The sequence below is a fragment of the Oncorhynchus gorbuscha genome, linkage group LG16 (genome assembly GCF_021184085.1).
Source record: "Oncorhynchus gorbuscha isolate QuinsamMale2020 ecotype Even-year linkage group LG16, OgorEven_v1.0, whole genome shotgun sequence".
Lineage (NCBI taxonomy): Eukaryota > Metazoa > Chordata > Actinopteri > Salmoniformes > Salmonidae > Oncorhynchus > Oncorhynchus gorbuscha.
Window position 1 is genome coordinate 64,696,647 of NC_060188.1, and position 12,171 is coordinate 64,708,817.

General features: G+C 42.3%; 1 protein-coding gene across 1 annotated transcript in view; it reads left to right on the forward strand.

The window, feature by feature from the left end:
* LOC123998643 (2-acylglycerol O-acyltransferase 2-A-like) overlaps positions 1–7,585 on the forward strand; it is an 8,891-nt gene extending 1,306 nt beyond the window's left edge. Inside the window, exons 2-6 of the mRNA XM_046303701.1 lie at positions 830–1,008; positions 4,934–5,138; positions 5,605–5,779; positions 6,344–6,543; positions 7,055–7,585. Of these exons, the coding sequence (XP_046159657.1) occupies positions 830–1,008; positions 4,934–5,138; positions 5,605–5,779; positions 6,344–6,543; positions 7,055–7,209 (914 nt within the window). The 3' untranslated portion in view covers positions 7,210–7,585. The remainder of the gene's footprint in view (positions 1–829; positions 1,009–4,933; positions 5,139–5,604; positions 5,780–6,343; positions 6,544–7,054) is intronic.
* Positions 7,586–12,171: the final 4,586 nt, after the last annotated feature.

Genomic DNA, 12,171 nt, shown 5'->3' on the forward strand with positions numbered 1-12,171 from the left:
CGTGTCCTTGTTTTGTATGTCGTGTTCTGTATTATTTGTTCTGCACCCAGAACTCTGGGTCTTGTTGTTCCTGTATGCTATTTTATGTTTAGATAAGAATTGTATACCTGTCATGTATACCTATACACCATTCATGTGTGTTTAATAAAAATATTTGAGAAAAAAAAAAAAAAAAGTGCATACAGAAGACACTGCCTTAAGTTGCTCTTTACTAACTCTTACATAACATGTGTTCGACAGTGGAGACACCTCCATGGTCTTCCGTGCATGATATCATGCCAGTGTGTGTCACAATAGATTTGTCCATTAGGCCATCCACACTTTTTATTCTCCCATAGAGGGATTGGATACATCAGTGGATACATCAGTGTTACCTAGTGGACAAGAGGGAACTCACTGCCTGGTGTTGGTTTTTCATGACCAAGAAACTCTGGGTCCTAGTTATTGGTTAATCTGTTCAAGTCACGTGGTCAAACTCATGGCTTGAGTTGTAGTACAATTCTTGGTTAGCATAGAAGGTCTCTCTCTCTCTCTACCCCTCCCTAGCTTTTTCTCTCTTCCATGTCCCTCTGCTGCTCAGTGTGTCAGCAGGTTAAGTTGTAACCCAATAGTGCAGTGCCCTTCACCTCATAAAGCTGCTCTATCAACCTCAAGTCACCCCAACTTATAGACTTCCACTGTTTTCTCATACAAACGACCAAATCACATAGAAAACTAAATACATGTATTCCATTTCTGTGGAATTGATTTTTAACACTAATATTCCCAGTTGACTAATGTTTATGTGTGTGTCTCTGTCTGTCTCTCTGCATTGGTCGTCTTACTCCAGCGCCATGCTGCATCATGATGTTCTTTGTGTTGATGTTCACACGGTTCTGGCTGATCAGCGTGCTGTATGCCTGTTGGTTTTTCGTCGACTGGGAAACGCCGTCGAAGGGGGGCCGCAGGTTCCACTTCCTGCGCCACCTACGTGTCTGGGACTACATGAGGGACTACTTCCCTGTTAAGGTGGGATGACTTTACTGACTTTACAGATTTTACTGATTTTACTGCGAGCTGCTGTTGTCAGAACTGTAGTGTAGAGTTGTCATCTTTTTAATGTTTAGTTGAGAATACATGTTTAATATAAATCCAGACCATTCTCATACATTCTCTGTGGGAGGGCATATACTATGGTCATGTAAAGTCCTTTATTCTATTTATTGGTTAGAGGTCAGGCAGTATCTCCCAACATCTCTTGCTACCAGTAAACTCTATCATCCTCATCTCAAATCCCCCTGTGTTATTTTCACTGGAGGCTAGAGTGGATGAGTCCAGCGATCTGGCAGTGGCTCCTCAGCCCTTATCTCTATACAGGAGCAGGCAGGGCCCAGCCAGACAGTGCAACTGATAATGCCAATTATAGAATGAGGTCTCTTGTTGTGTGGAGGTATGTATGCTCCCTCCGCATGATAGCCACATCCTCCTGCTGCCCATTCTGATCCCACTGGAATTGGCTCATTTGCTGTCAGATCTCATTCTTTGTCAGGTCTCCGCTTAGGAGTGATGCCAGAAAAATACATATAAGTGTTTGTGTCTGTATTATTTGGGGGGCTTATCAATAAAAGAGCAGGGCTCAGGTCAGTGCATGTTTTTTGACACGAGGGAGGGATGGGCCCTTCCACAGCTGTTGCCAGTTGATGTCTCCATCTAGTGGTGGAATAGGGATTGTGCATAGAGAGACAAGTTCTGCTGAGAGACATGTTGGAATTGATTTGATCATCAATGGTCTTATCCTAAGAACTGTCTCTGCTGAGATGGGTCCACGCTCTTGCCCTTGGTCAGAATTTTCACTTTGTTGTGTACTAATAAGCACTGATAAGCATGTGAACATCAACAACAAAATGGCTCAGCAGTGTATTTCTCCTTCCAGTTACAATGCAGAACGTTGTTATCTACTATAAATTATTTCAAATTTTCAATCGGGTCACATGAGTAATTATAAATTATTTGCCATTGTTAAAACCATGATTGTTGTTCTGACAGTAATAAAAATGGAGCCGACAGTTCTCCCATGCTTCTAGCTCTTAGAAAACTTTGCAGTATTTTGGTGTTTTTGTGTTATTTTGTTAGCGCTAGAAACACAAGCATTTCGCAACAACCCGCAATAACATCTGCTAAACACGTGTATGTGACATTCGATTTGATATAGACCTATTTTTTCGCTTGAAGTGAGTGACAGTGTCTCTTTTTTAAAGCTTCTTTTGATCATCGTAATCAAAGATAAAATTGGTATTTTCAGATGACCTTAGAAATTAGCCTCAGATAAATGTAGTGTTTATCTTATTCAGAGATGTTTAAATCTCCAAGGACAGTCTACGTGGGACATACCAATGTAAACCTTAACAACAATGTTTATACCACATCCAGAGACCACTTTTGGTGGTCAAATGGCCACTGGATTGATGCAAATAATCACGATATCATTCTGACAGGTAGGCTAGTTTGTAGCTAGTTAACATTTCATTGAGAAGGTTATTGGGAAAGCCTTTCCATCTACCAGAAGACGGCTAGGATTGCTATATTTTTCTTGTTCTTTAATTGTTTGAAACCTGGACTTTTTTCTTTATATTATGAGGCATGTCTTAACTTGCTTCAAAGTAGCCTATAGAGGCAATTACTTTATAAAGACTTCCTCGGATGCGTTCTATTGGTTTTCTGTCAACTTTCTTTCATTGTCTAGCAGCCAAAGGCATTATCCTGTTATCCTAGTCATATTAGCAACCCATGATAGTTCTTGCATCTTTAGTTCTTCCCTCTTTCTATATTTCTAACGATATTTCCGTCCATGAAACTGTTTGCATGTGTGGTGCACATTTTAGAATGGTGTTTTCCCGCAAATTGCTTTTTGGAATATTTGCATGTAGGCCTACCGCCGTGTGCACATTGCTGTGCCTAAAATGTATAGTTTATCAACATTTTAAGCTAAACATTCTAATCTGTTCCATCAACCTTATGAATTTATATGGCATATGCCTCCACTACACTACTTTGATATGCATCATGGGGATTAAGAAGTGAGTGTACGCAATGCACGCAGAAAAAAATACGTGGGTTTATGACGTAAACTTGCGTATACCCTTCACTACACCACTGAGAAAAACTGTATTAGAGAGAGTAATGTCTCCCTCAAGCAAAACATGAATTGGTTCTGAATGCCACATTGTGAATTTACACAGATCGATTCCACACGGGAATTTACAGTCAACGAGCATCATCATTGTTAGTTCATATGGACTTTCCTTCATTTCTCAAGAAAAGATACAGTACATTAAACATAACCAGATACCAAGTACCAAACAAAGATCACTTCTTCAAACCTGGAATGTAATTTCCCATGTATTATGCCCTAAATGCCGACAGAGCATCTGACTTCATGCATTTTTAAGCCTGGAATAAAGAGCAAATGTTAGTCTGAACAGAGCAGTGTCCTTCAGAGGGTGTCATCGGTTTCACTGAGGTCTGGTTCTCCACTACCATCCCTAATGACAGCGTCATTTCCTCCGCCTGCACCCCGACATGCAAACTGAAAACAAGTGACTATAGTTTATAGACACAGACTCCTCTCATCACTTTGAATTTGGAGAATGTATACACTTTTTGTCATGTTTGAACCCAACTCCAAGCCAAGATCCAACAACATGCCTAAAACCTCTGCTGAGTTCAAATGGTAGAGTTAAATATGATGTAGGTTACTGTATATCAAGCATGAGTGGGAGATTATGTGAAAAATAGGTTCACTGTATCAGCGGGCATAGGAGTGGGCACCCATTTTGATTGTAAACATGGAGGAAAAGGAGCTGATAAAAATAGAGGCTGTCTCCAGTACAGACCAAAATAATAATTGGCCAGTGTTCTCTCTCTATGGCAACCAATGACTAGTGCTCCATTCTCACTCATACGACATCTTTGTTGGCCAATAAGCCAAACTCGGATTAAGCTTCATTCCCCAATATACATTCAGTACACTCCCAAACATGCATTCCCCACGCTGAGATATTGGGGTCAGCCATATATCTCCAGACATCCGAGGACTGCATGGCCCCAGACAACAGAATCAGAAATATTATTGGCATATTTAGTCTTAGAGCTTGACTAATTCTGTAATCTGTTTTTGGAAACAGCAAAATCTCATGATTAGACAGAGGACTATAGACAAACAAGAGAAGGAACGAGAGAAGGTCAAACGGGTTATTAACAATTGGTGGTTCATCCTTGAATGAATCATCTCAATCCATTAAGTCAATGCATCCCACCCAAAGCCTGCTTAGTGTTTACTATGACTACCCTCGTTTTGCTAGTGAGAGGTTAGCGTAGCCCTATAACTAATAGGTGGGGACTTGATTATTGGAGCTCATTGGCCTTGAACTGCTAATTTCAAACACTGAGGTCGATACAAAAAGTTTTTTTAGCAGCTTTGGTTTGGCGTGTATGGGCATAACATTCCCGGCACATGGCTAGCTAACAAGAAACTTTGCCCCCATCCAGAACCTGTGACCATCCTATCAAGGGAGACAACAGGCATGATCCTTCCCCCTGTTTATCTCCTATCTGCCCGTGCAAAGAGACAGGCGACACTGGTTAATACTGGTTAGAGGCAGGATAGTCTCTACTCACAGCCCCTGTGGAGGCAGGCGAACAACAACTAGAACTCACACAGGTGACACGTGATGAAGATACACATGACATGAAGATATAGGCCAAATACCTGGAAGTCAATTCATAGGCTTCCTAGAGAGTATGGCATTCAATATATCTTTGAAACGTTTCAGAAAATCTCTCACAAAGATTCAGATTTAGAAATTAATGTGATGCACCCTGTTTACTGTATAGTATATAACTGCATAACTATTATGACTATTGAATTCACAAGTGAAACCCCTGTGTGTTGCAGCTGGTGAAGACAGCAGACTTGGACCCCGGGAAGAACTACATCCTTGGTTTCCATCCCCATGGGGTGCTGGTGGCTGGAGCCTTCATTAACTTCTGTACGTACGCTACAGGTTTCAGGAAGCTGTTCCCTGGCCTTGACAGCTTCCTGCTGATGCTGCCTCTCTGGTTCAGAGCCCCCTTCTTCAGAGACTACATCATGATGGCAGGTTAGTGGGGTTGGGGTTAGGTCAAGGCCGGGTTACTGTGAAACACTTTGACATACAGTATACAAAACATTAAGAACTCTTTCCATGACAGACTGACCAGGTGAATCCAAGTGAAAAGATATCATCCCTTATTGATGTCACTTGTTAAATCAACTTTAATCAGTGTAGATGAAGGGGAGGAGACCAGTTAAAGAATGAGTTTTAAGCCTTGACAATTGAGACATGGATTTTGTATGTGTGCCATTCAGAGGGTGTCCCGAATGTTTGGTATGCTCAATGTATGTTGCTGTAAAGACGATGGTAATATAAATACATCGGATTCACTAGTTGATTGATTGGGGACAACCAGCATGATGCAAATTAACATCTTTGTGTTTGATCATCGTTCGACAGTGAAGAATAGTGTACCAAACTTTCCTCCCCACTGTTACGAACACCTGACTTGTGAGTCTAATGTATTTCCCAGGTCTAATTCCCTCGGACAAGGAGAGTGCCAGCTATCTGTTACGTCGACAGGGAGGTGGGAATGCCGTTGTTATAGCAGTGGGAGGAGCCCCCGAGGCCCTGGACGCACGCCCTGGCGCTTTCAACATTCTCTTGGCCAATAAGAAAGGTTTCGTCAAACTGGCAATGGAACATGGGTAAGACCAGTGCCAGAGGGGGAGAAGGACATTTTATTATCTTTGTCTCTGATGAAATATTGTAACTATTCTCATGGTTGCACAAGGGACTTCAATTGTATCAATCACTTCATCATAGTTTGATATGAATATGTACTGTGTGTACTTGTGGGCAGCTTCCTGAAATAGTGACTTGTGTAAGCCCTTTGGGAATTTCTATTGGCCGCGTGCAAGCACTGTATGACATGCAGAGGGACGAGTCAAGTGACACCAGTGTTACACAATTCAGTTTTCCCTTGACTTTGCTGGTTATACAGCAAGTCCAGCTACAGTCGCTCACAACCTATTTTGTGGGATACACAAAGCTTGCTCAAATCACGTGTTTTACATGACTGCTTGTGAATTTCAATAGTAGAGTAGTTTAGGAATAACTTCAACACCTAGTAGTGAAATGGAAACTGCATGGGTCTGCGTTCTACAAATATACTGTACCTTGCAAACTCATAGAGATGACCGTAACAAAACTCCTGTCTCACCTCACCTCTCCGCTCCCCTCCTCATCTCCTCCACCCATTCCCTCCGTAGTGCCCATCTGGTGCCAGTCTTCTCCTTTGGAGAGAACGAGTTGTTTGACCAGGTGGGGAACCCTCGAGGCACCTGTCTCCGCTGGATTCAGGACAAGCTGCAGAGCATCATGGGTATCTCTCTGCCCCTCTTCCATGCGCGGGGCATCTTCCAGTACAGCTTTGGTATCATACCCTATAGGAAGCCCATCAACACTGTGGGTGAGTCACTGTCTGATCTTCACTGTCACTCTGAATTACTGCCTAGAACATTGTTCCAATTTCATACTTAAGTAGACCAGATAACTCTAAGCAAGGTTTTAGAAATGTTGGGCCTTGCCAGTTGAAGCCAGAGGGGTTATCAGTAGTTGTTCACTATATCTACCCAATTTATTTATCCTTTTCTCTAGCTTAAAGGCACTGTTGCAAAGGCAATTGTTGTTTTTGGCAGTAAACTATCTGGCAGAGAGGGACACATTTGCCCATTGGATATATTTGACTTGCTAGATAGTTTGATTGCATCAGTTGGCTGCAACCTCTCAGCAACAGTTGCTGGCACTGTGTACATCTATTTGGCAATCCCAACTTGAAAATGACATCATATTATGTGAAACAAATACTTTCAATAAAAATCATATCCAAAAAGCAAATACATTTTTGCACGTTATGCACTACTACAGTAACCTATATTTGAATGTGATGTCATCATGCATACCCTTTGACCTTTCCACAGTGGGACGGCCAATCAGAGTGGAGAAGAATGAAAAGCCCACAGAGGAAGAGCTGGATGCCCTCCATCAGCTCTACACAGAAGAACTCAGCCAGCTGTTTGAGGAGCACAAGGGCAAGTACGGAGTGCCAGAGAACCAACACCTTAGCTTCGTCTGAGCAGAACACACAACCAGGAGTGAGAGAGAGAGAGGGTAGAGGGAGAGAAAAGAGAGGGGAGGAGCAGGAGAGGAAAGAGAGGCTTCCAAACCACCTTTGGCGTTGCACCACCAAATCCTCTCACTTGACTTTCCTCAAACAGATAAACCTTTACTGCCATAACCAACTGAAGGATCCAGACCAAACTCAAGAAGACAAGCAAACCAATGAATTGATATGGACTTTCTTTGCCAAGATATGGAAAAATCTTTGCCTTCATGCAAACGACTGTATTGAGTATGTGCCCATCCCGCACTGATTTACTTATTTCCCATCTTAATAAAAATGTAATGTCTGCAAATATTTTACAAAATAAAAATCGGTGTTTTTTAAAATATAAAATGTACACTGTTTAAGTGCTCAATATGTCCAATTCTTTCAATGGTAGCCTACTTGCATATTCCATTCCTCAGGACATGGTAACAGGGGGACACTGGGGACTAGTATAATTATCCGAGAGCCACACTTATTCACTTCTGTCAGGGAGATTTGTAAGTGACATCTGTCAGGGAGATTTGAGACTTGTGTAAGGGTTATTTCCATGTAAAAGGACCCATGAGCACCAACATGTGCAGTTTATAGGAGGAGCATGTCAAATGAAAGCGAAGAGTCATTACTTATTTTTTATTTTTTTAAATTTTATTTCACCTTTATTTAACCAGGTAGGCTAGTTGAGAACAAGTTCACATTTACAACTGCAACTACAATCTGTAGCAGTTTGGGTCTAGAGGGTCTCCCCCTTTGAAGAGGGGGATGACCGCGGCAGGTTTCCAATCTTTGGAAAGCTCAGATGATACGAAAAAGAGGTTGAACAGGCTAGTAATAGGGGTTGCAACAATGTTGCAGATAATTTTAGAAAGAGAGGGTGCAGATTGACTAGCCCGGCTGATTTGTAGGGGTCCAGATTTTACAGCTCTTTCAGAACATCAGCTACATGTATCTGGATTTGGGTGAAGGAGAAATGGGTGGGCTTTGGCGAGTTGCTGTGGGGGGTGCATGGCTGTTGACCAGGGTAGGGGTATCCAGGTGGAAAGTATGGCCAGCTGTAGAAAAATGCTTATTGATATTCTCAATTATAGTGGATTTAATGGTGGTGACATTGCACTTAAGCTAGGAAACAGTGGGCAGCTGGGAGGAGGTGCTCTTATTCTCCATGGACTTTACAGTGCCCCAGAACTTTTTTGAGTTTGTGCTGCAGGATGCAAAAATGTCAGGGTCTTTGGTGGTCTTCCTAAACCAGGATTCAGACATGGCTAGGACATCCGGGTTGGCAGAGTGTGATAAAGCAGTGAATAAAATAAACTTAGGGAGGAGGCTTCTAATGTTAACATGCATTAAACCAAGTCTTTTACGGTTACAGAAGTCAACAAATGGGAGCACCTGGGGAGTAGGAGTGGAGTTAGGCACTGCAGGGACTGGGTTAACCTCTACATCACCAGAGGAACAGAGGAGTAGGATAGGGAACAGCTAAAGGCTATAAGAAGTGGTCGTCTAGTACGTTCGGAACAGAGAGTAAAAGGAGCAGGTTTCTGGGCGCGATAGAATAGATTCAAGGAATAATGTACAGACAAGGGTATGGTAGGATGTGAATACAGTTGAGGTAAACCTAGGCATTGAGTGATGAGAGATATTGTCTCTAGAAACATAATTTAAACCAGGTGATGTCACTGCATGTGTGGGAGTAGTTAGGCTGGCTAGAGACACAGCAATTCAGACATCTAGCGGACCGGGGATTGCAAGCTAGCAGAAGGGCTTTAGAGGATGTCTCGACGGAAGAAGTCTGTTTTAGCCTCCTTGTGAGGAGCCTGCTTGTGCATTTACGTCGGTAGTCCAGTCGCGGTGTTCTGGTCATGGATAACTTCCCAGTATTCTTCTTGCCAATGTCCAGCTCTCGACAACAAGGTTGATGAAATCCGAGCAAATTCCAGAGGGACATCAGAGACTGCAATTGGCAAACTGGGGTATAGTTTCTGGCGCCGACAGAAACAAACATCTATCTGGTAAGAAGGTCGATGGACGGGACATGGTTGATGAAGGAAACATACAGGAACTCAAATCCTTCTGTTCAATATCCTCACAATCTAGACCGCATTATCTTCCAAGAGAATTCTCTTCGATTATAATCACAGCCGTATATATCCCCCCCAAGCAGACACATCGATGGCTCTGAACGAACTTTATTTAACTCTTTGCAAACTGGAAAACATTTATCCGGAGGCTGCATTCATTGTAGCTGGGGATTTTAACAAAGCCAATCTGAAAACAAGACTCCCTAAATTTTATCAGCATATCGATTGCGCAACCAGGGGTGGAAAACCATCATTGTTACTCTAACTCTGGCAGATTATAAGGCCCAGTTCGGAAAAGCTGACCCAGCCACAGACAGAAATTAAATCAAGAGGGGTCTGTCCAACGCTGGTCAGACCAAGCTGACTCTACACTCCAAGACTGCTTCCATCACGTGGACTGGGACCAGCCAGATGGGAATATTGACGAATACGCTGATTCGGTGTGCGAGTTCATTAAATTGCGTCAGATGGGTCCAGGCGAGTTCATTAAACTGGCAAAATAGGTAAAAACATTCCCTAACCAGAAAGGATGGGGCTGCGTGAAATGGACCACTCTTCAATCAGGGCAAGGTGTCTGGCAACATGACTGAATACAAACATGGACTAAGGCTATCAAACAAGCAATCAGACAAAGTGGAATCTTTCAATGGCTCAGACACAAGAGGCATTCAGGGTCTACAGTCAATCACGGACCTGATGAAATCCAGCCCAGTCACGGACCTCTTTAAGGAATACCTTTGAGGACAATACAGTGTTACTGACACGGCCTACATGCAGTCTCTCTCACCCCAGCCGAGGTAGTAAGTTTAAACGTGTTAATGCGACTGCGCAGACCATTGTGTTTACGGACATGTCAATCACTGGAGTCTGCTGTTCATGCTTCAAGAGGGCCACCATTGTTCCTGTTCCCAAGAAAGCTAAGGTAATGCCCGTAGCACTCACTTCCGTCATCATGAAGTGCTTTGAGAGACTAGTCAAGGACCTGGATACCTGACACCCTAGATTTGCTTACCGCCCAAATAGGTCCACAGACGATGCAATCTCAACCACACTGCACACTGCCCTAACCCACCTGGACAAGAGGAATACCTACTTATCGACTACATGCATTCAACACCATAAATGTAAATCAAGCTAAATACTTGTTTATCACTGCACTGGGTCTGGAACTAGGTGGTGAAGCACAACATCTCCTCCCCGCTAATTATTAAGAGATAACCCTGTCACATTATAACGTGACACGAGTGACCAACTCAAAAAGTTTGCGGACGAAACAATCAGTGGATTTGAATGACTGCAATAGTTCTCACACTCAAGTAAGGAGATGCAGTGGACTTCAGGAAACAGCAGAGAACACCCCCTATCCACATCGATGGAACAGTAGTGGAGAAGCTAGTTTTAAGTTCCTCGGCATACACAGTCACAGACAAATAATCTCACACTGGACAGCAGCGCCTATTCAACCTCAGGAGGCTAGAAAGGCTTGTCACCAAAAGCACTCACAAACTTCTACAGATATCGGAGCATTTGTTCTGCTTTAAGGCTCTCCAGAGGGTGGAACTGAACTCAGGACATACACCACCCGTTGTTACAGGTAGGCCATAAAGATCATCAAGACATCAACCACCCGAACCAGTGGGGTCATCCAGAAAGGTCCAGGTGCATCAAATAAGACTGAAAAACAGCTTCTATCTCAACCCAACTGTTAAATAGCCACCAAAATTGAGTGGCTGCTACTGTTACATGGAAATTGATGGGAAATGGTAAATATATCACTAGCCACTTTAAACAATGCTACCTTATATAATGTTACTTACCTTTCTATCCATATGCATATGTATATACTGTACTCTACAACATCGACTGCACCTAACACAATAACAGTCTACACACTCATCTCATATGTATTAGTGTTTTACACAATCCCCTTACACTGTGTATCAGTAGTTTTGGAATAGTTAGATTACTTGTTGGTTATCACTGAACATGAAGAGATAATGACATGAACAATTATCCATTTCTGAATAGTACACTGCAAATCAACATCTGCTAACCCAAATAAAATTTGATTTGATTTGATTTGATTTGATGGATCATTCTGTTACCTAGTGGCCCAAGAAATTGGTCGATGGACCTATTCATAACAGTCAATGTTACAGGCTAGCAGATGGGCATTCAGAGGATGTCGCGACGTTGTAGCCAGTGGAAGAACACCCTCTGGCAGATTACGTCAGTAGTCCAGTCATGAAGTATCAGTGGGGTTCCGAACCGGCAGTAAAAGGGGTCCAGGCCAATGCAACTGTAGCCCAGGAGTTCAATAACCAAAAGTGTTTTCACTGATAACAATTTTGTTTATGAATTATTAAAGATAACGTGTCACATTATAACGTGTAACAGACTGACCAAAAAAAAAAAAATCAGTAAGAGAATGTCTGCAATAGTTCTCACAAACAGTTGCAGTAGAGTACAGTAAAGTAAAGAAAAGTAGAGTACAGTATAATCTACTGGACTGTACTCTATTTGTTCTGTTTTGGAGGCGGAACTCATTAGTATAAAGCCAGTGTGTAGGATAATACCCAAACATGCAAAGGAGGATATTACATTTTTCTACCTTACTGTACCTATTTAGGATACATCAACATGAAGAGAATGACATGAACAATTATCCATTTCTGAATAGTACAAATCAGGAACCCGTTATGTCATTCTGTTACCTTCATTCTGTTACCGGGTGTTGATCCACTTCATGTACTGTAGTTCAATAACCAAAATAGTATTTTTCAAATTCAAAGTGACATATCACAGCTGACATCCGATTCCTTCTGCAGGAAGTTTTTGGAAAACGTGGTGACAT